This window comes from Cynoglossus semilaevis, chromosome 10 (genome assembly GCF_000523025.1).
Source record: "Cynoglossus semilaevis isolate Cse_v1.0 chromosome 10, Cse_v1.0, whole genome shotgun sequence".
In the NCBI taxonomy this organism is placed as follows: Eukaryota; Metazoa; Chordata; class Actinopteri; order Pleuronectiformes; family Cynoglossidae; genus Cynoglossus; species Cynoglossus semilaevis.
The window spans coordinates 18,423,391-18,447,620 of NC_024316.1; the positions used below are offsets into that span (position 1 = coordinate 18,423,391).

The 24,230-nt window shown below is 39.7% G+C and overlaps 3 protein-coding genes across 15 annotated transcripts in view; 1 reads left to right on the forward strand and 2 right to left on the reverse strand.

Annotated features, from left to right (window-relative positions):
* Nucleotides 1-17,613, reverse strand: part of LOC103385431 (mitochondrial ribosome-associated GTPase 2) — a 76,892-nt gene extending 59,279 nt beyond the window's left edge. For 2 of the 4 annotated variants that reach the window (XM_025058999.1, XM_025058998.1), the window contains exons 1-3: nucleotides 13,862-13,924; nucleotides 13,251-13,345; nucleotides 11,863-11,996 (exon numbers count right to left, since the gene is read on the reverse strand). Coding sequence is in view for 2 of the 4 variants with exons in the window: in XM_025059001.1 (XP_024914769.1) it covers nucleotides 13,266-13,345; nucleotides 14,739-15,101; nucleotides 15,195-15,333; nucleotides 15,816-16,034; nucleotides 16,128-16,243; nucleotides 16,749-16,896; nucleotides 17,156-17,359 (1,269 nt within the window). In the remaining 2 variants the exon portion in view is untranslated. Of the gene's footprint in view, nucleotides 1-11,862; nucleotides 11,997-13,250; nucleotides 13,346-13,861; nucleotides 13,925-14,629; nucleotides 15,102-15,194; nucleotides 15,334-15,815; nucleotides 16,035-16,127; nucleotides 16,244-16,748; nucleotides 16,897-17,155 lie in introns of those variants that run through there. The other 2 variants (XM_025059001.1, XM_008319322.3) reach the window with 2 other exon arrangements.
* cdh26.1 (cadherin 26, tandem duplicate 1) lies at nucleotides 1,822-11,107 on the forward strand. Of its 4 annotated transcripts, none has more exons than XM_025058992.1 (19): nucleotides 2,175-2,668; nucleotides 3,172-3,222; nucleotides 3,315-3,407; nucleotides 3,495-3,656; nucleotides 3,749-3,896; nucleotides 4,818-4,987; nucleotides 5,073-5,201; nucleotides 5,296-5,481; nucleotides 5,560-5,831; nucleotides 6,147-6,289; nucleotides 6,431-6,661; nucleotides 6,752-6,973; nucleotides 7,270-7,334; nucleotides 7,839-7,901; nucleotides 8,246-8,308; nucleotides 8,481-8,558; nucleotides 9,451-9,495; nucleotides 9,583-9,654; nucleotides 9,844-11,107. In XM_025058992.1, exons 1-19 carry the CDS (start codon nucleotides 2,642-2,644, stop codon nucleotides 10,060-10,062), a joined length of 2,439 nt encoding a protein of 812 aa, XP_024914760.1. In that variant the 5' UTR covers nucleotides 2,175-2,641; the 3' UTR covers nucleotides 10,063-11,107. The 4 variants fall into 4 exon arrangements, with proteins under 4 accessions (XP_016891292.1, XP_024914759.1, XP_024914760.1 ...); XM_017035806.2 differs by having other exon boundaries at nucleotides 2,176-2,668; nucleotides 7,210-7,334; XM_025058991.1 differs by lacking the exon at nucleotides 9,451-9,495 and having other exon boundaries at nucleotides 2,174-2,668; nucleotides 7,210-7,334.
* Nucleotides 17,614-19,552: 1,939 nt separating the features above from the next.
* Nucleotides 19,553-24,114, reverse strand: LOC103385428 (calcium-responsive transactivator). 7 transcript variants are annotated; one of them, XM_017035812.1, is made up of 11 exons: nucleotides 23,874-24,114; nucleotides 23,578-23,792; nucleotides 22,820-22,896; nucleotides 22,652-22,736; nucleotides 22,165-22,297; nucleotides 21,499-21,669; nucleotides 21,220-21,321; nucleotides 21,012-21,110; nucleotides 20,796-20,924; nucleotides 20,099-20,226; nucleotides 19,553-19,951 (listed from the first exon to the last, which is right to left on the reverse strand). In XM_017035812.1, exons 2-11 carry the CDS (start codon nucleotides 23,644-23,646, stop codon nucleotides 19,925-19,927), a joined length of 1,020 nt encoding a protein of 339 aa, XP_016891301.1. In that variant the 5' UTR covers nucleotides 23,647-23,792; nucleotides 23,874-24,114; the 3' UTR covers nucleotides 19,553-19,924. The 7 variants fall into 7 exon arrangements, with proteins under 7 accessions (XP_016891301.1, XP_016891303.1, XP_008317539.1 ...); XM_017035814.1 differs by having other exon boundaries at nucleotides 21,499-21,624; nucleotides 23,578-24,114; XM_008319317.2 differs by having other exon boundaries at nucleotides 21,018-21,110; nucleotides 21,505-21,669; nucleotides 23,578-24,114.
* Nucleotides 24,115-24,230: the final 116 nt, after the last annotated feature.

Here is a 24,230-nt window from a genome sequence, read left to right on the forward strand (position 1 = left end):
CCATAAGACGAGGTTTAAAATTTTTTTTTTTTCTTGGTTTGACAGCTGTTGAAAGAATGTGAGCTCCCTATGTGTCAGTGTTATAAAAATGTAGGACTTAATCACTTGGCACGTCTAAAAGAATCTCCAAACTGTATTTTTGTCAAACTGATAAAGCACTTTGAGCCACATGTGGTTTCCATGGCAAAGCAGTAGGGTTGTTCGAGGTAGTTCTAATGTCCTAGAATTCCTGTGGTTATCTTCATCTGGTAGTCTGTTTCAACTTGAATTATAAAGCAGTTTGATTGGCACACCACTGGTTTTGTTGTACTAAATCACACTGCAAATCTTTACTACCAGCACGGAAGAGCAATCTTAGATTCCTTGGAATTGTTTGTCAGCCTTGACCATAACAGGGAGGGCGGTTACAGGCAGGTTTTGTTACATTACAAAACAGGACCAAGCCTCGCCATCCAAAACATTAACCATTTTACCTGAAGCAACATGTATCTGAACGATACACACACAAAAACCCCCAACAGATTAATTTAAGATTTATTTATTTAAAAAATAATTATAAATAAATAATTATAAAATAAAATTATTATTATTATTATCATTAAATTAAAATAATTATAAAATAAAAATATTTTTTATTTAATTTATTAATTAAATAGAGTAGGAAACATGAATCGTACGTGAGTTAAAAGAAATTCTGCTCCCAGTTAACGTCGCAGTCAGTTCTGTGATGCTCCATTCAACGGGCTGCCGTAAGTAAAAACCTCACCAAACAACTAATCTAAATAAACTAACCATATGATTAATTACACAGCCAATCCAGACAGATGAATGTTGAAGCAGATTCTATGCCTGTTAGTAAGAATGGAGCTCAGTGTTGTCTTTGACATGTCTAATCAATCATCATGAGTCTCTACCAGACCCTAGAATATTCAAGTATAGTTTTAAACGTGTTATCGATTCTAGTCCAAGCGTTCACTAATGTTACGATGAGCTGTACGTCTGTTTATTAGTGTTCAATTCCTCTGTATGTGTCCATGTTTATAATTACTCTCTTCTCTTGCATCTACTCTCTTGCATCTGTTACATATTTGGAGTTTTAGCAAATACTGCACAAATTTTAAAGTCTTAGTTGCTGACTGTTCTTTTCAGTTTTCATTTTAAAAACTCAAAGGTTGATATATATATATATATATATATATATATATATATATATATATATATATATATATATATATATATATATATATATATATATATATATATATATATATATATATATATATATATATATATATATATATATATATATATATATATATATATATATATATATATATATATATATATATATATATATATATATATATAGGATTAATGTCACCTTATTTTACCTTACTTTTATTTCTTTACGAGAACTTGGCCTTGGGATGTTTTGGCTACTCAGGTTCCATGTTAAAGTCTCATCTGACTGTGAGATTGATGCGTATACAGATAGACACAGGCAGTCTGCCAAACATAACAACACGGTAATTTATGCTATACCACCACAGGGGGGCACACCCGTCCACGTTAATGCAGTTCATCATACAAACCAAAAGACTTTTTCTACATTACAGTTCACAGACCAGACTTATCTATAGCTGCAAACACAAGGGCAGGTCCTAAATGCTCGGACAAAACTCCAGGTACAGGCGATGCATTGAAATATCACCTTGCAGGGCTGCACAGTGGAACAAGCAGCCTTTTGTGAAATGCAAACTCAGCCAACTTGCTACCTGAAGGCATTGTGGGTTGTCAACTATGTAGTTTTTTTTTAGATGTTTAATGACAAGACAGACAAGGATAGAAACGACCATGAGTATGTATTAAGTGGAACGGGTGTGAATGTGGAACCAATGGGAGTGTTCCACATTAACAAAGACACAGGAGAAGTCTATGTCCTCAGACCAGTTGACCGAGAGAAAACCCCTTTCTTCCATGTAAATTTGTGGCTTTATATTAATATTAATATTAAAAAGATGTATGTTATTGTTTTTCATAAATGATCTCACATGTGCAACACTATCCTATGCTGACTGTTCTTTTCAGTTTTCATTTTAAAAACTCAAAGGTTAATATATATATATATATATATATATATATAGAATTAATGTCACCTTATTTTACCTTACTTTTATTTCTTTACGAGAACTTGGCCTTGGGATGTTTTGGCTACTCAGGTTCCATTTTAAAGTCTCATCTGACTGTGAGATTGATGCGTATACAGATAGACACAGGCAGTCTGCCAAACATAACAACACGGTAATTTATGCTATACCACCACAGGGGGGCACACCCGTCCACGTTAATGCAGTTCATCATACAAACCAAAAGACTTTTTCTACATTACAGTTCACAGACCAGACTTATCTATAGCTGCAAACACAAGGGCAGGTCCTAAATGCTCGGACAAAACTCCAGGTACAGGCGATGCATTGAAATATCACCTTGCAGGGCTGCACAGTGGAACAAGCAGCCTTTTGTGAAATGCAAACTCAGCCAACTTGCTACCTGAAGGCATTGTGGGTTGTCAACTATGTAGTGCAGGCTGTTTAACTATTTGAAGCATTCCCACAGAGCACACCAGACGGAGCTGATCAGAATGAGAGCTGTTGCTCTACTCCTCTTGGTAAGTGGCTTTTCTGAATTCTATTCTCACAAAATTAATCATTAGATGACTTAATATGAAGGATAAATCATTTAAGAAAATAAATAAATTAAAAAATACAATAAAATAAATAGAGGGCAGAAACCAATATTATTGATGCACAGTACGTTGTTATGGTTTTCCATACACCTAAATAATTCTGTGAATGTCAGATGTGTTTATCTGTTTTATTGCTTGTGTTTTATAATGCCATTGAGAACATAATGATCCCTTAGTCGGAGACCGGCTCCTGTCAAAGGAACAGCTGCAAGAGACAGTTTATTGTTTGCACATTATTTCTCCTAATTTAGTTTTTTAGGAACAGAGTTGAAAACAAAACTGTCAGTTGCCCCGGGCATGTGTGCTTTATGTGTTTGTGATAGGAGGACATTCCCAGACTCATGCACACAGAAATGAACGGAGAATAAAAGTCTAAATGTGTTAAAGTGACATTAGATTGCTAACCAGTCTCCCAACGGTTTTAGGTTGCCTTTGCAGCCCTATCAGACGCCCACGGTAGAAACCGTTCAAAGAGGGTGAGTGCTAAATGATTGAAATTGTAATAGCGTGCCAACAAGCTTGGCTTCAAGGAGTAATTTAAGCAATTGTGAACTTCACTGGTCTATAGGAGCTTTTGCTGCGATCCAAAAGAAGGTGGGTGTTGTCCACCATTGAACTAACAGAGGAAGATCCTGGTCCGTATCCTAAAACCATTTCACAGGTGAATCCCCAACATTTGTAACACACCATATGTGTTAGACCAGATCTAACATGTTTGCTGTGTGTTTAACGTGTGATTTTTTTTTAGATGTTTAATGACAAGACAGACAAGGATAGAAACGACCATGAGTATGTATTAAGTGGAACGGGTGTGAATGTGGAACCAATGGGAGTGTTCCACATTAACAAAGACACAGGAGAAGTCTATGTCCTCAGACCAGTTGACCGAGAGAAAACCCCTTTCTTCCATGTAAATTTGTGGCTTTATATTAATATTAATATTAAAAAGATGTATGTTATTGTTTTTCATAAATGATCTCACATGTGCAACACTATCCACAGATCAAGTTTGATATTTTGAACAAAAATACCGGACAACCAATTGACAGACAACTGTCTTTTGACGTAGAAATAAAGGACATCAACGACAACGCACCAAACTTTAATAAACCTCGAATTACAGAAAATATAAAGGAAAATACACCAGAGGGTGAGTATGTGAGTAATGTGATTAATGTAGTAAACACATTTTACAACTGCAAAATATCATTTATCAAAAATGGCAGTCAAGTCAAATTTACAAAGGGTTGTTGGCAGGAAATACATAACAGTACTATAGTAATTTTAATGTTGGAATAGAATAGTGTGTAAGAATATCTAATGTAAAAAGCCCAGTATTCAGTATGTGCTTCACTGTGCTCTACTGTTCCATACTGCCCTGTCCTCTACAACAAAGCTGCAAATAAAAAAATAAAAAAAACTTAGCAAAGACAGTTAAGTAGTACAAAGTACAAAGTCCTAGTACAATCATTTGCAAACAAAAGGAAAGTTCTGAAGAAAAGCGTGAGAAGAACTTCCTCATCATAATATCAGTAATGGCCAAGCAGCGGCTACAGTAAAATACGAGAGAAAAACTTGTTTGACTGGTTTACACGTAAGTCAATGCAGAGAAACAGAGTATAGCTCACTGTTCCACCGGCTATCTTGGCTTGATTTGTTTACATTGCTATTAATAGCAATGACTATATCCATTATACAGTACCAACGTAACAGGTTGTTAACAAAGACCATGCAATCATTAATACAAATCTGCATATTTACATTTTGACACCAAAAGTATATTTAGTGCATGTAGCACAAACACCCTAATATTAAGTCAGAAGTCAAAACTTTGTTGCCAAAATCCCAACAAAGAGGAATTCACTTCAGCTCTTTGGTGCGTCACTGCGATTAAATACCCCTTCTAATCAAGTGACAAGTGTTGACAAAGGGAGGAGTGAGGTAACAATGATGTCAGATTCAAAGAGAAAGGTCAATACAGATGCTAGCAGTGAGTCGTTCCGAGGCACTACTCTTTTTGTTGTGAAAATTGTGTTCACATTTCTTCTACATTTTTTTCTACTTCCTAAAGGCACCTTACCAGTGCGTCTAGAGGCCAGCGATATGGACCAGATGAACACACTTAATTCCAATATAACCTTCAGGGTGGTTTCACAGAAACCAAGTGAGCCGAAGATTACTTTGACACAGATTGACAGCAGGATGGCCCATCTCCAATTAATCGGATGTTTTGATTACGATGTAGGGTCTACGACTCGCAATTTCCATTTGCTTTACTAACAGTGTACACATGACATCAAATAAGATATTTCTGTTTATTTACCAGAAAGTTAAAACACTGGACGTTATTGTCGAGGCTAGAGATCATGGAACACCGTCACTTTCCTCTACCGCTGTTGTTACTATCAATGTAGTCGACACAAACACCCATCCACCTGTGTTCAAGAGCAACAAGGCAAGGGTCATCGTCACATCACTGTTACCATCGTTCCTGTTGACTGTTGTAGTTTGATTATTGATGTTCATAGTCAATTGTTCTACCTGTCCAGTACGAAGGGAAGGTGGAAGAAGCCACTAAACAAAGAGGTATCTTAAAATTAGAGGTGGAGGACAAAGACACACCACAGACTCCAGGCTGGCGCGCCAAGTATACCATCGTTAAAGGAAACGAAGGAGGACTTTTTGAAATAGAAACTGACCCCAACACAAATGAAGGCATTCTAAATGTCATCAAGGTAATTTTGTTTTTGGTGGTGGTGGTGGTGGAGTGGTTGCAGCACCGCAAACACAACATGTTTTTTTATTTTTCCCAGGAGAGTGACTTTGAGAGAACTGAATTACTCACCTTGGAAATAAGCGTGGAGAACGAGGAACCACTGTTTGTCTGTAAAGCTGCTTCAGCTGGTGATGTCAAAGTTCCACCTCCGGCTTCAGTTAAAGTCACAGTAGAAATTGTTGATATTAATGATCCACCTTATTTTGATAAACCTACCAATGATGTGTACCAGAAGGAGGAAGAAGAGCCAGGAAAGGTGCTGTTTACACCAAATGTCAAAGATGATGACTCTGATATCAACAACATACGGTCAGTGTCTGAGGAGTGGCTGCTGAGCCCTTTTATGTTACTACGTTTTGTTGTTTCAGAAGTCAAAATCTAACAATCTTAAGGTGGTAATTGTCTTGCCAAAAAGATATAACAAAATTGGACAAAAATAGACATTTTAAAATGTACTGTAAAATTATGCCATACTCATAACAGTTAACCACGTTAAAAATATCTCAAAGGTTTTCTGCCAGAATCCACAAAACCTTAGACATACAAAAATGTACATATCTCCATGAAACGATCACTTCTGTTCCACCAAGTGTTTCTTATTGTATTTCTGTTGCATGTCTTTAGATATAAGCTTTTGTATGATCCTGCCAAATGGATGGAAATTGATAAAAAGACAGGACAAATCAAAACAGTTAAGAAAATGGACAGAGAGTCGCCTTTTGTCAAGGATGGGATCTACAACATCACCATCGGTGCCATCGATGATGGTATAAAGAAGCTATTTTATCATTAGCGGTACCATTGTTAATATGTGCATTTCCGCTACACAATACACCAATAATAAGTCACAGCTACAGTGATGAATCTTCAATCACTGACATCAATATCAACTGACTTTCATTATCAAGGTAATCCTCCAGCTACCGGTACATGCACTGTGCTGATCCACCTCAGAGATATCAACGACAACACCCCTAAACTGGTCAACAACAACGTCATACTGTGTGGAAACAAGGAAGAGATGGTAATGATAGCTGCCCAGGACTCAGATGTCCATCCTTACAGTGGACCCTTCACTTTCTCACTGAGAGATACTGATGGAACTCTAAAGCAGCGCTGGAAAATAAAGCCCGATGTTGGTAAGTAAAAATCTGCTATTTCTTATTTTGAAGGACAGATCATTTCAGACAAGAAGCCACTAAAACACTGCTTGTTACTGCCCTCTCCAGGTCAGGAAGGAGGCCTTATTAGCCTAAGGACACTTCCTTATGGCAACTACTCTGTGCCACTTTTGATTCAAGACCAACAAAGCATTGGTGGAAACAACACAGTGGTAGTGACAATCTGTGACTGTGGAAAGTCAACCGTTTGTCTTAGCCCAGAGCCATTCACAGCCAGTGCTGGATCATCTTCCATTGGAGCCATTTTTGCAGCCTTGCTCTTATTTTTGTGTGAGTATATACAAATGTTAGGCTCTATTCAAGTATCAAAAAGAACTTTCTATTAATACCAAATTCAAAACTACTTTGGAAAGCGTTTTGAATTGAATATTATTTACATTTTATTAGGTGTGAAGAAATTATTCACATAACCAGTAAATAAGCCACAACCGGGTCACTAATGCTTATAGTTAACCCAACAACACGTACATTCTTGTTCACGGTTTTGTTTTCCTGTGTTCCTGCAGTACTTCTTCTTGCCGTGATTTGCAAGTGTGGGAATAATTCATTGAATCACATTCCCATAGTACAAGATGAGGGCAACCAGACTCTCATCAAATACAACCAAGAGGGAGGGGGTGCTGAATGCATGGTGAGTTGGTTTTCAACATCTGTTCAAAGACTTGCAGCTCATGACAGTGGACAGCACAAGCACCCTTGGTATGAAACCCCGTACACGACAACGCTACAGCTGCTCGTCTGCTAAACTGGACCACGGGAACCAGCTTCACTCCCCATTTGCACCAAAGGACTAATAAGCCACTGCAGATCAGCAACATTAAGTTTCCACCAGAGTCACAGCTTCACCCAGTTGTCTAGCTGACTATCCTAATTAGGCTTTTGTCAAATCCAAATTGTCAATCGCTGCCTATTTTTCCTACTCTAGTCAAATCATCATTAATGACCAAAGAGGAGTGGCTGCTGAGCCCTAATGAGAACTACAATGAGTTGTAGAGTTGTAGAGTTGTAAGTAGAGTTGTAAGTAAAATCGACAGTATTTCTGGACAAAACAGTGTGACCAAGTCCAGAACTGTAAATTCTGCAGGCATGTATGTTGTATCTAAGTACATGTTCTGTTTTCAACTTTTTCCGACAGACTAAACCTTCTCTTCTCCTGACATCTACAAATGGTGGGACGACAAGAGATGGCAGAAAACAAGTAAGTCGGCAGGTCCTTCTCAATTCTGCCAATTTTCACCGCAGGCCCTACATGACTTCGGCTGACAATCCTGAACTTGTAGAGAAAGAGTTTGCTGCTATAGCATAGTGGCTTGCCAAATTCCTTAAGGTTACGACCCATTTTATTATATGACATATAAGGCAGTTATGTGTTCATGCAGGCACAGGATTTAGGTTTGTGTGATTTATAGACAGGTTTATGGCTTTAATTACAGGTTCTGCAAAGCTTGTGAATCTAGCTCAGCTTCTCAGGATATAAGGTACACATTTGAGTTTTAGAGATACAATAGTGCTGCTTTATTGTGTGTGTTTCTTTTTTGTTAGGTCTCTCAAACAGATGCACTGATAAAAGATGTCAATGACAAATACAAGGCAGACCTCTACACGGTATAGGATTTTCACACTCTCTATTATCAAATAATGACTGATGGAGTTTTTAAAGAACTGTTTTAAAGTAACACGATTTGTCAAAATAAGTACAATTGTTACAAACAGGGACTTAATAATTTGTATTTTATGCAAAGCAATTTAATACAAATTTGTCTTTCTTGAATGTCAGCTACAAAATCAATCGTCCATGGGCACATTGGGAATGCATCAAAGAGATGCCTGTCAAATCTATAGAGGACAAAACATGGTGAGTCAGACAGTGGCTGCCCTGGCAAACACGTTTACTGACACCGTCGTTAACTTAATGCAAAGGCCGGTTGAACTACACTGAAGTCACAAAATGGTTTTAGCACAAACCCTGTTTACAGAAAACATGTTTAATTATTGGGTAAATGCACTAAGGAATTGCATTTTTCAATGCACATGTATTTAATTTAATAGAAAGCAACACCTTACCAACTGGAAAAACAACAATATTGTACAATGCTCTGAGAAAAGCTGTCTTAAAAACAAGCACTACTGAATGAGTCATTGGATAATCACTACCTCTAACAATGTTTACATAAATAACAGCCAAGTTGACACTGACACCACTGACTCTGGCTTTTGGGGTTTTAGTCAAAAACAAAATCTGACCTCAGTTTTTCAGACTGAAACACGGAGCAAAGAACAGGTTTAAACTCTATTTGAATCTGTCAAAGATGACGTTCGGCTCAAAGAATATAGTCTGCATAACACCTAGGTAGTCACTGGTACTATTTTTATACATAATGAGTTATACTAACACTGATTTCCCAACTTAATCCAAAGCTTATGTGGCTTCTATGTGTCAATCAATCTCAAAAACAGTGAGTCACTTACGAGTCACACCAAAAATGCTGTAAGGTCACAAATGATTGTTGTGTTGTTAAATAATTTATTACTTTACTAACATATTTACTAAGTTATGCTTACCTTACTAGCAAGGACGAAAAAGTATCAACAAGCTAATAAAAGCAAGTGGACTATTGTCTAACTATTTAACTTATACTTTTAACAGTGAATCATGTTGGTGTAGATTAAAACGTTTATTTAATATACAATTTGTCTTAAGGTGTCAGGAATAGGTTTGAAAAATGTTTTTGTTTTCTGAATTTCAGTATCCCGTAATTCCTACAAAACAATTGGTATGCAACACATACCAGGTAAATAGTTTTTGTTATTTTTTCATAATAAACCAGCTTTTACTGAATCCTTTCTCAATCCAATTCCAATCCAATTCTGTCTGACAGAACAACAGCTTACGGTACCAGCGCTCCATCAACCTGCAGTCGCAACAGCACATTGCAGACCACATTGGCAAGGTGAGTCTTACATGATCCAATTCAATGCAATGTACTTCTGAACGGGTGGTAACAGACCACTCCACAGATGAGTGCAGATGTGCAGGTTACAGACAAAAAAAACACAACAAAAGAGATTCTTCTCAGTGTATTTCTTCAGCCGAGGACAGACAAACTGACTCACAGATCTATTTTGACCCAATTCTACAGAGACTGCAGGTGATCAATGGAAACCATGAAAACTGCCCTACGTACCAACCCCACCAGTATGCCTATGAGGGACAAGGCAGCAGTTGTCAGACACTGGACAAGATTTCAGTTAGTAACCTGGGAGATGATTTTCAGTTTCTAAATGACCTGGGACCAAAGTTTAAGACCTTGGGCAATATCTGCCATGAGGCTGTTAAAGAGAAAAACATCAAGCTGTGAAGAGCAGAAGGGTCGGACTAAAATAACAATATCTGCTTTGTTATTGTGAACATTGTCCAACTCATTATCTTTGCTTGAATGTTAGAAATAATTTGGATTATTAATTGGAAAGTTGTTGTTACTAAAATCCATCTGTTTATATGGAGAAATATCAGCATGGCTGCTTCATGCATCAACGATTTTAGGAGCCTTGAAGTGTAAAACATTGGAAACTAGCAAAGTCAGCACTCGCTTTTAAAGAGAGACGCAGTTTTAACCTGATTTGTATTGTTGTGTGATAATAGTTCCATTGAGGTCTCAGGATATACAGCAGAAGTAAAGCTAGCTATAACCTGAGGAAAGGCTGTTTAACTAAACCATACTGGAGACACAGGGTAATAACAACATAAAAACAAATGAAAAAATAAATAAAGGTATTTTAAAGTTTCCTCAAGTTCCCTTTGCGGAAACTCATAGTTAAACATGAAGGCATAGCCTCACGTCGACATGTTTCAATGGCAACAACTGATTAATGAACCCAGAAGAGCTGTTAGAGCAGGCGAGTGAGTAGGAATAAAACAATTAAATGGTACAAAAAGGGGAAAAGTCTGCAAATACGTTGTGTCTAACAAATGTTTCACTGCACTGGGATGTAATATTTTGTACAAAGTCTGCACTTTGTTTGTTTCAACATGGCCTTAATATCAAAACACTGTTGTGTTCTCATGGTTTGTATCAGTTACTGGGTGTTGAGTTGTGTTGTTTGGTTTTGTTTACTAAAGTCAGTGAGTATTATTTTGTGCTTCTAGAGGCTTTGAAGGAGAACAGTATTAATTTCATGTTTAACACCAGAAGCTATGCCAGGTGACTTCAGCACTTCAACTGCCTAAAAAATATAAACAATATTTTATTTTTATTTTTGCAAAGTTGACTTTTGGGCCAATGTATCTTGGTCGACTGGTGAATTATTTGTCTCAGTTTCTAGAGTTGTATAATCGAAATAAAGGTGTCTTGTTTTTCAGCAGATGGATGGGGTGGCAGATTAGATATTAAAGACCTGTTTGTAGAACTTTCTCTATGGCTTTATTATAGCTACATTCAAGTACACGTTTCTTCCCTAGTGATTCCAAATGTAGATCCCTCCTTTCCAATGTTAATAACCTGATGTTCAGATGGAACAGAGTCTGAGACTAGGATCACACTGGGACTACAGTGACACGAGGGAGGGTGGGGGGACCTCAATATGTCGTCATGACTATTGTATCACAGTATATCGCAATATATCGTATCGTAGCCCCTTTATTGTGATACGTATCGTATCACTAGATTCTTGCCAGTACACACACCTATCATGAATCATTGCACCTGAGTACAGTTAAAGGGCATTTTGAGAAAAACTGGGCTAGATCGAGGTCAAATCAGTTTGACTGCCAGACGATCTGGCAAAAGCTAGTGTTGATTTAATGACATTTTTTAAAATATATACATTTATATACAGTAGATATATGACACACACACACAGTGATGTAGTATTGACCTTGCTCTTAACACTTAACTTTGATGTTTTAATTAAAGATAAACAGGTTCTGTGGTTTTCAGTAGAAGTATTTTAATCTGTTGGCAAAGAAATCAAAGCCTCTGATTAGATGTTTTAAGGTGAGGCACCATTATGACTCTGTGTACGGAGAGTTCTGCACTTGTTGTGACAGTAATGTGGAAAAATGATTTTACACCACAGTTGGTATTCTATTGACTAGTTACACTGACCTTTCAACTGGCAAATACAGTGGAAGCAAATCCTAAGTCGGACTTCATTCCTACCTGTTCACAGTAACACGCCCATTCTCACAGCACCAGTCAGCGCAGCACGGGAGCATTTGGGGTTGTGTGTCCTGCCCAAGGCGGCATCAGCGATGCAAGGTTAGATGCATCGACCCACTTTACCCACTGATCCACTGCCAAAGATAATGTAAAAGAAAAAAAAACTTAATTTCAACACTAATGGTGTGAAACAAGAAACATCCCCTTTGACTATGGTACAAAAAGATTGTATCTTTAAATCAGCTCTTCACGGTGTGAGAAAGTATATGCCATTGTGTTGTTGTTAAATATGTGGGAATATAGTGTGGAGATGGAAGATATCGTGTATCATGTTTACACTGTGCAGTGTGTATATCGTACAAAGAGTGTGAGTTGAAATGTTTAGGTCTATTTAGTGCTTGATGTTAATGCAAAAACATCATCATTGTTTCTGGTGAAAAGTTTAAAAATAAAGATTTATGTACAGGTATATAAAGTATGTTTACGAGTGAATTCGGCTCATCAAAGGCTGGTTTTGATAACTGGAGCTACGACCGGGTCGTCAAGCCAGTTTTGTTTTTAATTATCTCCATGAATGCATGTGTGTATAATGTTTCTCATGATTAGAACGCGTGATTGACGTCATAGAGTAAGGTAAAAATATACTTCCTTTTTATCATTTATACCTTCACAAGTATGAACACCACAAAAGGCCATTTGTATCATTTAACCATAAAATAATTATTCAAGAACAACAAGAATCAACCATTCAAATATAGTCAACAGAACAGTACACAACATTATAAATAACATACATGTAGATACATATATACATATTCCAGATTTGTAAAGAATCAAATCAAGGAAGAAATGTATTGTTCTTTGACATTTTTAGACACTGGATGACGTTTAGGCTTAGGTAGCAGATAGTGACCTTTTATTTTTTTAACTAACAAGATCCAAAGCCAAATCAATTCTTTTTTTGCTTTTCTGTAAAATTAATACTAAACATAATACAGAGTGTACTTCTGTCTCCAGGGACGCTGGCTGACTGGATGAATTAGTCCTGATATGTGCTTTGAAAAGCAGAGGTTCAGTGACTTCAGTCCATTTAGAAAATTTAAATATCTGAAGAGCTGCATGTGGCTCACGAACTACAGGTTGAAGTCCACTGGCTTTTACACAAGAAAAACACAGCCTTCTATATGTACATAAACAGTACTGCTCAATAAACTAGACTTTATTTTCAGAAGGTTTATTAATGCATAGTTTTATCTATTTATTTGGAGAGCAGACATTGATTTTCCTGTTTGTATGACGTTTAGTACTGCTACGTAGACTGACATTTAAATAATAACTTAAAATATATATCTCAAAATTACATGAGGAATGAAGATGACATCACTGACCTGTAAATCCTTGAATCAGATCATAGAATGATAGAAAATGAATTCTTTGACAGGCTTGTGAGTAATCCGTTCTTCGCGGCTCTGGACAGTGTGGACTGTGAACATAAAGAAAATATAAATTTAAAACAAAACTAATAAACAATAATGTTTATATTTTTATTAGTATAAGTGACGCTGGACTTACTTAAATACACTTAAGTTTAGTGTTTAATCAATGTTTAATCGACTCGTTTTAATGGCGCGAACTGGGAAAAACTGGTTTCGGCTAGCTCCAGACGATTATAAACTGGTACAGTGAATAACACAAATAACTAAAAAAAACTTTACTTTAAATAGAAGGAAACGGCGACAATGACTTAAATGACTCACCACACGGTCTTAAAGAAAAAAAAATTAAATAGAACGGTAATGCTGCTGTCAAGTGTGCTGTTTTATGCCATCTGTGGGCTTCAGTTGCCCTCTGGTGTCCACAAACGCTAAATGCAACTATAAAGGTTTAAGGACTAACTATAACTATATGTTTGGAAGCCCACACAGACAAACAGCAGGACATATGAATGGAATTAATGTGAAAAGTAATTAAAATATGAATAAAAACTAAAAAAACGCACCTCATGACGGAAAGTTCGAGGCCAGTGCCTCTCCGAGCGCCGCCATCTTGGCTCAAATACTACGACCATATTACGATGGAAACTACGTTTAGATGACGTACCACTGAACAAAGATTAGGGACCACTATAAGGTATCGACTTTGAACAGAAATCTATCCAAATTTATGAAAAGTTATAAAATGTTAAATTATTATTTTTCCCCTCCTATAAAACAGAAAATCCATGGTAATTTGTTTGACAATTATTAACCAAAATAAACGGCTCTCTCTGTGTATAGATAATAATGGTCAAATTTCAAGATGATTACCTGTTTCTCTAGCGGTGGGATTTGTTGCTTCGTAAATGACAGCGGCAAAATTCAAATGTTTCTTTTCAATTAATAATGAATTAGTATTTGAGGTTTTTTTTTGTTCTTTTACCATAAATATCTCTTTTTTTGAAAAACAGTTTTATCCGGGGGTTGTTTGTCTGTTAGTTTAACTGTTGTCAGTTAGTGTCTGTCACTGTCTTGCTACCACTTGGCTTCATTTGAGGATGATTTGACAAAAATAAACTACCTTAAATCAGTTAAGGTAGAAGGTGGTAGATGAACAACCAAAGAAGGAGGGATGACATGGAAGTCACTCAGGGTTGGCCGACAGTTTTCTCATTTAACTCCACAGCTTTAATAATTATTTATATTTATATATATATATATATATATATATATATATATATATATAGGTACATCACACACACAGTGTGAAGAGTATTAGGTTCATCGCAGACACAGTTTGAAAAGTTTACTCAACAAAATAAATACATTCATATCTGTTTGTATTTACAGAAAGGACAGAGTGAATCTTCTACCATCTGGTTGTCTTTCTCCCTTCACTACCTTGTTCCTGCAGGTATCCATCGTACAGCTCTCTAAGGTGGAGGATGAGCTCCTCTGTGTTCTGTCCAGTCAGAGCTGACACAGGAATGACCCGCTCCGTGACCCGGCTCCTCAAAGTCTCTAACTTCTCCCGGGCATCAGGCAAGTCCAGTTTATTAGCAACAATGGCCCGAGGTCGCTGCGACAAACCCGGCTCGTACTGGTCCAGTTCATAACGCAGGTGTTGCAGCTGAGTCCACGGCTCTGAACTGGACAAGTCCAGAACAAAGAGGAGGAAACGGCAGCGCTCTATGTGACGCAGGAAAGCGAAGCCCAGACCTCGGTTTAGGTGAGCTCCTGTAATGATCCCTGGGATGTCAGCAACTGAACAGGGAGAGACGGTGGAAGACAAGAACTAGAGTAGAGCTGCAAAATCATTAACTTGTCCTTATTTAGACGGTATTTAAAATCAGCTACCTGCAACCTGCTCATGATCCCTGTAACTGACGATGCCTACGTGAGGGTTGAGTGTTGTGAAAGGATAAGAAGCCACCGCAGGCCTGGCATTTGAAATGGCTCTCAACAAAGAAGACTTTCCTGCGTTAGGAAACCCCACCTGATGAGACATGATTTAGAAGAACAAGAAGAAGAAGGAGAAGAAGGAGAGGAAGAAAGGAGCAGCTTTGATTTAACATTGTACACTAACATGTACTTTAGATATTTACACACAATTAATGTACATAATTAATAATAAGATCGCTGTCTACCTTTAGGTAGTGCATAATGATCCAAGAAAATTTAAATAAAAAAAAAAACATTTTGATTTTTGATTTTTATCACATGGTCTAAACCATTTTAGGTCATTTGAAGTTTGGTCGTCCCTGTGGTGAGGTGTCGATCAACACTTTTATTTTAACTTCAGTCAAACCAATTACTACCAAAGAAATCCTTCAATTTTAGAACTCACGGCCAACAAACGTTGTCGACAAAGAAGGTGAACCATATGAAACGTTACACTTTAAAAAAGTAAATATGATAGAGTCACAGTGTTCAATCTTTAGAGCGACGTTCCTTATAAATCAACCAGCATTTCCTCACCAGTCCAGCGTGTGCCATGGTTCTCAGCTCCAGCTGCAGGACTATCTCGTCTCCTGGCATCCCTGGAGTCGCAGCTGTTGGGGCACGGTTCTCATTAGACAGGAAAAAGCGGTTGCCCTTGCCCCCGGCCCCTCCAAAAGCAGCAGGAAACTCTTGGCCATGTTCAGTGAGGTCTACTATGGTTCTGCCCTGCTCCTTCACCACTGTGCCCACAGGGACCTTCACAACAGGTGGACAACAGGTGGAGTGAGGCAGGAAACACGACCAGACGTTTCCTATTAAAGTACTTTATAAACAGTACCTTGAACTTACATGTATGTACGTTGTTCTTCCATTGCGACCGTAGCAGTTCTTCCTGCCGCCTGACTCTCCATCCTCTCCCTTGTAAATAGGAATGATTTCAGCCAATGACTTGATAACTCTGTCAGCTGTACAGACACATCCATCATTAACATTTTCACACTTCCATATTCACTCAGTCAGTTTGTTACATATAGGACCTACACAGTATACCCCCGTTAGATAAACAGACACATTTTCATATAAACGGCCTAATTTTTTTTAACGTCCTGTTGTAATCACTGCACATATTGTCAGTACATAATACTCTCATGTAAAGTTAATACCATAGTTTTTATTCAGTCTTTTCATTCCATTAAAACAATTATTGTACTACCGTATTTCCCGGATTATAAATTACACCTATTGAGTTGTTTGCTGCTCCTGCAATTTGTATTTTAAAGCGAGTCATATGTCAACAATAATTTCATATAAATATGGCCACAAGAGGGCACCATCTACTTTACACTGAAAAATTACACGAAAAACCTTACAACACACGTTTATATATACGACCGTGAAGAAAAAGTTATACTGCAATAGATGATATTTTTCTGTCTTTCGAGTCATCAAATATGCGAGGACACAGCTTACCCTTAATAACGATGCTCCCCCCGTCACCTCCGTTGCCTCCATCGGGTCCCCCCCACTCTTTGCGGGGCTCGCTGTGAAAGCAGCAGGCACCTCTACCTCCAGACCCAGCGACGAGCTTCACGCGCCGATGGTCGACAAAGTGACGAGTCTATGGAGTACACGTGTATACTTCAAATATGTGTATTTATCTCGTATCTTTACTACAATTAATAAGCTGGTCCAGACGTGTGTGATATATAGGAGAAGAACTGACGTCACACGTTGTCTTTCGTCTATACACAAGAGCAATATAAAATGTTGGTTATAACGGACATATTTTACAGTTTTAATAAAATGTTACAGTAAAATCCCTTCACTTTATCAGGTAAATTCAACGTGTGTGTGACGTAGTGAGGAGAATCACTGACCAGCTTCTTCTCTGTGACGTCGTTCTTCTTCTGAACTCCTCTGGCTTTGGCACAGAGAGTAGAGGAGCCGCAGAAGTTTCTGACTCCTGCCCCGAACAACATTAACACTTTCCCCCGTTCGTTTTGTCTTAGTTTTAACCCTGACACTGTCTCCGGAGAAAGCAGACGGCTGGCCCTGACACTTTTAGCCAACGTCGCCAACATCTTTGTAGGGTAACTAGATAGCTACTGTGGCTAACATGTGAAACAATGTCACTCCGATTAATAAGAGTCCTAATATCGGTGACGGACACACCGGGCTACCGTCCACAGACGACTTTAAAATAATATGATGTCGTTTGTGAAAAAAGGGTGTAAAATAAGCAGAAACGCCGCAGTATTCTTGACTCTATGTACACTCATGTAGCTGAAATCAACGGAAACCGTGAATGGGCACTTCCTCTGCGCGGTGGACCTTCTACTGCCCCCTTTAGTGCTGGAGTGGTAAAGCAGGAAATAAAAAACCGTGTATCCTCAGTAGGTCGGCCAAACACAGCGCCACATTACAGAGTACTACATTAAAATACTCCACATTCGTACTGTATCTACTGTACCGTTGATCGTTTTTTTTTGTTCGTACTGTATCTACTGTACCGTTGATATCCTGTGTTTTTTTTATGAACTTATGTAATAAATTATCGAATGCAGATGTACAAATGTGAATGCAACTTTATTGTCATATAACAAACTGTAGCAAAAGACAGAAGCAGTTTGATTATAGATACGCACACACACTCATACACACAGGGTATTGGGCACAGATTGGTGATTACAGATACTGTACCAGAAAACTGGAAAACACAGTACAGACCGAGTACAGACCGAGTACAGAGAGATCACAGTGGAACTAAAGTCTAAAACAACTCCACTCACTGTAGGAGAGAGAGAAGCCTCTGATTGTCACTGTTGGCTGTCACAGAGATGTTTAGCTGTTGAACAGCCAGATAACTGTTCAACAGCACTGACTGAACCTGTTACCGTGGTTAACTACAGTTAGCTACTGTGAAGCTGAACCCTCAGAGTCACGAGGGTTGGTGAGCAAAGAGTGAAAGAAAACAAACAAGAAATCAGAAAAATACAACAGAATCAATTAAATTCAAAGAACAACAATTAAAAGAACTAAAAGAGTATTGCACTTTTTAAAGAGGAGGTGCAGGGCGCGGTGCCTTTCCTGTGTAACTTTGGCTTCTCAGCATCAGTGAATTCATAATAGAACAGTCTGTACTGCACTGTGACGACACACTGAGGCAACACTGACAAATAAAGTGCAGACAAAGTGGCATCTCTGTATACAGACCGAACAAACGACAGCGACACGACAGCGACACCCGAGAGTCTCTTCAGGCTCCGCCTCTAAAACTGACCAATCAGACTGAGGTTGAAGGAGCAGCGTTTCTCGTTCAGAACTGATTTCCGCGGCTGTGTGTCGGCAGGAAATCAGAGCTAGTTTTTCAAACTTATTTGATAAATCTTGATAAATTCTTCACCTTTTACAGCAGGGGTCCTCAACCCCAGGTCCGCGGACTGCTACTGGTCCGTGGGTTATTTGCTACTGGACGTCGTTCAGACTCCGATGCTAACAGAATAAAGTCTTAAAGATGTATTATGTAGAAAATTTGCCTTAACAATACTTCAACAGACAGAATAAAGTCTTAAAGATGTATTATTTAGAAAATTTACCTTAACAATACCCCAACAGTCGGTGCAGTGCTACTGGCCAGGACCGGTTAACTGGTCATTAATCGGTCCGTGGTACTGGCCAGGACCGGTTAACTGGTCAGTGACACGAAAAAGTTTGGGGACATCTTCTGCTACTTTTATAGAAATAACTATAGTTCCTTGACATCTAAATGGAACACGTTAGTGACTGACTTTGGTCCAGAAATTAAAAAAAAATAAAAATCTTTACACAACTGTTTAATGAGCCTGTTCTGAACGCCTGGTTCCTGTGCCGTTAGCTTTAAACGCTAATGAGCCGCTACATGCTCAGGCTTCATCTTACACAGGGGAAGACCTGAGGATAGATTGGTCACTTAGAGTAACTATGGCAACGGTTGAGCAGTGAGAGAGTTCATTTAAACACGCCATCTAGTGTTTTTAGTTGTGAACGCGGGCGGTAAAGAAGCGTATGTCATTGTTGCAGGTATGGAAATCTGACAGGACAACAGACAAAAAAATTATCAATACCATCTAGTCCTCACATCCCAAGTTAGTCTACATCAGGAAGAATTTTACTTTTTTTTTTTAAACTTGGCGAGACACAAATATCTGACCGAAACCCTGATCAAGTCTGGATTAATATGAGCCTTATCTATAACATCCTTAAATAAAATATAAACACCGACAAGTTAAATAACATCCTTAAATAAAATATAAACACATGATAACGACAAGTTATAAGACACGTGTAAACATTGACATAAACTAGATATATTTCGATTCTTCAAGTTATAATATATTTTTTTTCAGTGCCTGTATAAATATATATGTTCAGATTTAACACTGACTTCCGTGTTAATACGACCAAACACTCGTCGTGTGCAGGTGTCATTTACATTTCAACCACCAGGTGGACCTCATGACCTGAACTGACATGAATGCAAAAAAAATCCATAAAGTATTCCACTGTAATGAAATCTAATAAATAATGTCACAGCCAGATGTCGTCCAACACGGCACAGCCGAGTTCTGCAGTTCAGAATTCCTCCAGCAGGACAACAGTTCGGTACGTTATTGCTGATAATTTCCATATTGACCCTGCAGTGTAAAAGTATTCACACAGTTCACTGATCTGACAAAATCAAAGTTTTTTTTCTCTAAGTTAAATGTAAAGTTAATGTGAATTTAAGTTGATATATATTTATTCATTTATATGTAAATAAAACTCACAGATTAGCCATGTACCTGTTCGTAAGCGTACGGCCTCTGTGTCGGTGCTCCTGGCGCCCCCTGGGCTGAGCGGTAGGTACCGTACTGTTGGCTCTGACCCTGTTGGTACTGAGGGTACTGGGAGGATCCAGTCTGACCTGGACCTGTAGAGGAGTCCGTGCAGCCGAGCAGAACTAACATGGTTACTGTTTACATTTACAGTCTGAAGACTGACCTGTCCTAGGGTCAAAGGTCAAATCTCTGTTAGTCATTGACTAGAATTAACCTAAACCTTATTAACTCAATGACCAGTCTGATCACAGTTGTCGTTTCTGGAGCAGCCAAAGGTCGGACATGTTACTTTAAAGAAAAGAGTAACTAATTAATAGTTACTTTTCAGAAAAAGTAACTAAGTCAGTGACTCAGTTGGAACATTATAACAGTAACTTACAACCAGATAAATCCATGGTTTAGAACTACCATGTTTCCTTCATGATAATTAGGGATGTCCGATAATATCGGCAAAACGATATCGACCGATATTAGCATAATTATTATTATCTGCAATATCGCTAAAAGCTAAAACTCAACGCCTGGTTCCCGCCCAGATGACAGTTAGGCATGCTAACCGCTACACTATGACACCATTTGTTGATACTGTAGAACACAGATATATATTTCCATATATGTGGCCACAGGGTGTGAAGTACTTCGAAGTATTTCGGGCTCTGACCGTAGCTGTGCTGCTGTCCTGCGTAGCCCTGCTGTGACGGATATGGCTGCTGACCGTAGGCCGGCTGCTGCTGCTGCTGACCGGAGCTCTGCTGAAAATGGCTTTGTTGTTGACTGTACTGAGAGTTTCCTGGAAACACACACGTGCTTCCTGTCAGGTCTGGGTTTGACGCCCGACGACTTGGACTGAACCGGTGAAGAAGTCGAGACAACTTACTATTACCTCCTTCAAAGAAATGCTGTGAAGGTTCTTCGAACGACCTGTCGTAGGCCTGCTCCCCATATGTTGACTGTTGATAAGCATACTCTCCGTGACCTGCAGAGGGCACACTTGTCACTTTCATTCAGAAAGTCGGTTCATACAGAGTCAAAGTGATTCATCGATCATTACAGTCTGAGTTCTTCGTGTTCAGAGGTTTAATTACCATCAGGGTAAAACTGCTGGTTCGCGGGCTCACTGGAGCTCTGACTGTGTCCAAACTGGTCGCCGTAGAACTCTTCCTGTCCAACGTACTGCTGCACAGAACCTGAAGGGAACGGGATTTAGTTTTGGTTTGGCTCCCTCTAGTGGCAAGCAGGGGAATCTACACGAGACTAGGATTATGACAGTCGTTAAATGGAGCTCTGTGCTGTGAGTGAGACAGTGTATTTATGTATAACATCAAATATTTTTTGAGGTAGTTGTACTTTAACATGTGTAGTACCTGTACCTTGCTGCGAGGAGCGGTACGACCCCATGGACCTCTGGGACATCACACTGTTCCCCTGGGTGAGCTGTCCCATCACCCCCATGACCTGCTGTCCCTGGTACGGCTGTCCCCCAGTCTGAGCTGAGGAGTAGTGTGGAGGGGCAGATTGTTGATGCATCATGGGAACTGGGGAGGAGGGGGCATTAAGGAGATCTCCACAGAACAACTACATTAAGAAATGTCTTCAGTAAAGAGGACGAGGGACAAACACAGCAGAGACAAGTGTCTCACAGTAGTGACTGGAAGGACGGATAAGTACACACAGGCAACCAGCAGGGGGGGCTGCATATCAGAGTCAGGGGTTAAAGGTGAGGTGAAATGAAAAGAACCGAAGGGGTTAAAGGTGAGGTGAAATGAAAACTGGCAAATGAACGAAACACAAATGTTTACAGACAGAGACGAGGTCAAAGGTCACAGAATAACGGTCAACACAAGGCCTTAAAACAATGGTTCTAAAGCTATGGTACATGTAGGGGCGTGGATGGGATTTTTTAACCTGGGGGGGCATGGTGTAGGCAGCAGGCAGATGGATGAAAGTGCGCCCCCTGCTGGGTGACACATTATAAACCAGAATTCAGCCAAACACCACAGCAATAATTCAAATAAGAATATGAATTGCACCATTGGTCATGTGACTCTGCATCATAGAGGTAGGGGGCGCTGCTTGTGCCATGGTGTCGTTGAGGTTGCTTGGTCCATGTCCCCCACTCTGACCCATCCCTCCAGGACCGACGGACAAACTGGAAGTGGGAGGCTGAAAGATGAGAACCACGTTCACGATCTTATTGGCTGAGAGAACACAACGGCAACGTGGTGAATAAAAAAAATAAAAATAAAAAAAAATTCACAATAATGTACAATAATAATCTTTTAATTGAATAAAGGAAATTAAATTACAAATCAGTGCAGTTTTCCCAGCTGTACTCCCCCTGGTGGCAGCGCCCCTTACTTTGGCAACTAAACTGAATTATTTATTTTATTTATTCATGAAGAGTGAAACTCAAACTTCACAGTCAGATTTTAAGAATCTCTCCTCCGTCGTTCAACCCTTTTGGGAGGGGGTGGGGTCATGGGGGTCAAACCGATGGCAGGAAATGTTGTCACTCACCGCAGGAAGTAGAGTCTGCATGTTCTGATTGGAGTCTGCTATTGTGGCCAGGTAGACCAGGTTTCTGTGCAGGATCTGCTGATACCTGAGGAGGAGTGAACAGGTTGTTGTGAAACATTCACACCACATTCACACGGCCTTGACCGGAGGGTGAAACTCAACACTCACTGTGTGCACTCCGCCGTCTTCCCTCTGCTTTGGTAATCCATGATACACTGTATTAGATGGTGGTTTTCATCCAACATCTGTGGAGGGAAACAGAACAGAACTGATCAGAACAGAACTCATCCAGACGACAGACGTAGATCTAAACACCATAGACAAGTCACTGATCTTTGTTTTTTTTTTTTTAACATGTACTGGAGGATCTATTGATCTATCTACGGGCCACGCCCCTCACTTTTGACAACCTGTCAGTGGTAGACTGTGAGGCTGGTCTGACACAAGCTGGGCCGCTGACCTGAGGTTGAAGCCTCAACAAACACACGCAGGACATTGATGGGATTTTTTTTTTTTTAGCTCAAAGTTATTCAGCGAAACGAAGACTTCGTGAACGACGACACGCGTGGAATATTTCCCGCTCCAGGTTGTTGTTGTTTGTTTGTTTGTTTTGCCTTTTATCGACCTGCTTCAGTCCGTGACGATAAAACCGTGTCACTCACTTCAACTTCCACTCGCGGTGCTGTCCGCTCAGCTAACACCGACGTGAACCAATCCCAGTGATCCCTACATCACACACTGTTGACGGCGGACCGCTCGCCTACGTCACCGCCGTGGCTTCGTTTCCTGTCTGTGAACCGCGTCTCAAACCAGTTGCCATTTCTGCTGGTGTCCTCCTTCTACTTCAGTGTCCTCCCAGACAGCGGCAGCATCAGCACCACCTCCCCCTCTCCCTCCCCCCCCTCCCTCCCCCCGTCTGTTCCTACCTTCTGGATGCTCTGCTGCGTCACCTCCCCTTTACTCCGGGGCCGCGCCGACGAGAAGACCACGGACATTTTACCATAAGTGAAGGAAAAGCGCGTCTTTTATTCTAATGTTTGTTTCCTGCCCTCTGTTTGGTCACCGTGTTTCTACATCACCGTGACGGGGAGGGTGAGGGGTGAGGAGGTGAGGGGGAGGAGCCAACCTCCTCCCGACTGGACTGTAAAGAGAAGAAGAGACGATGTTGACGTGGACAGTGTGGCTCACAGTCCGTGCTGTCAGTTGTTGTCTGTTGACTGACCGTAAAGACCGCGGCGGAGCAGCTGACGGTGAGTCGGTCTCCCTCCGTCTGTGGTTCGGTCCAGTCTGTCAGTAGCCTACCACTGTCCTGCACTGACAGACAGGAGGGTCCGCTGACTCCTGACAGCCAATCAGCTCACTCTCAGTACGACCGTCAGTAGTCTCCAGGTCAGGGGTCTGCAACCGAGTCCAGGCCGAGGACCCTGGGAGAGATGGACAGACGGAGCAGGGACACCGACATATATGTGTGTGGACACACACACACGGAGAGACATAAACCAATTAGAAGAGTTCAATATTCTAAACAATTTATTGAGTACAATATATGTATAAATATATACATACATATAAAAATGTA

Excerpts from the sequence above, each read along its gene's own strand:
- cdh26.1 (XM_017035806.2), top strand. The coding sequence starts at position 2,642 with ATGAGAGCTGTTGCTCTACTCCTCTTG. Across the intron at positions 6,662-6,751 it reads GAAAATAAAGCCCGATGTTG|GTCAGGAAGGAGGCCTTATT; the intron begins GTAAGTAAAAAT and ends TGCCCTCTCCAG. Across the intron at positions 8,309-8,480 it reads ACAAGGCAGACCTCTACACG|CTACAAAATCAATCGTCCAT; the intron begins GTATAGGATTTT and ends CTTGAATGTCAG.
- LOC103385428 (XM_017035812.1), bottom strand. The coding sequence starts at position 23,646 with ATGTCCGTGGTCTTCTCGTCGGCGCGGCCCCGGAGTAAAGGGGAGGTG. Across the intron at positions 22,298-22,651 it reads TGCAGACTCTACTTCCTGCG|CCTCCCACTTCCAGTTTGTC; the intron begins GTGAGTGACAAC and ends CTCATCTTTCAG. Across the intron at positions 21,111-21,219 it reads CCAGCAGTTTTACCCTGATG|GTCACGGAGAGTATGCTTAT; the intron begins GTAATTAAACCT and ends TGCCCTCTGCAG.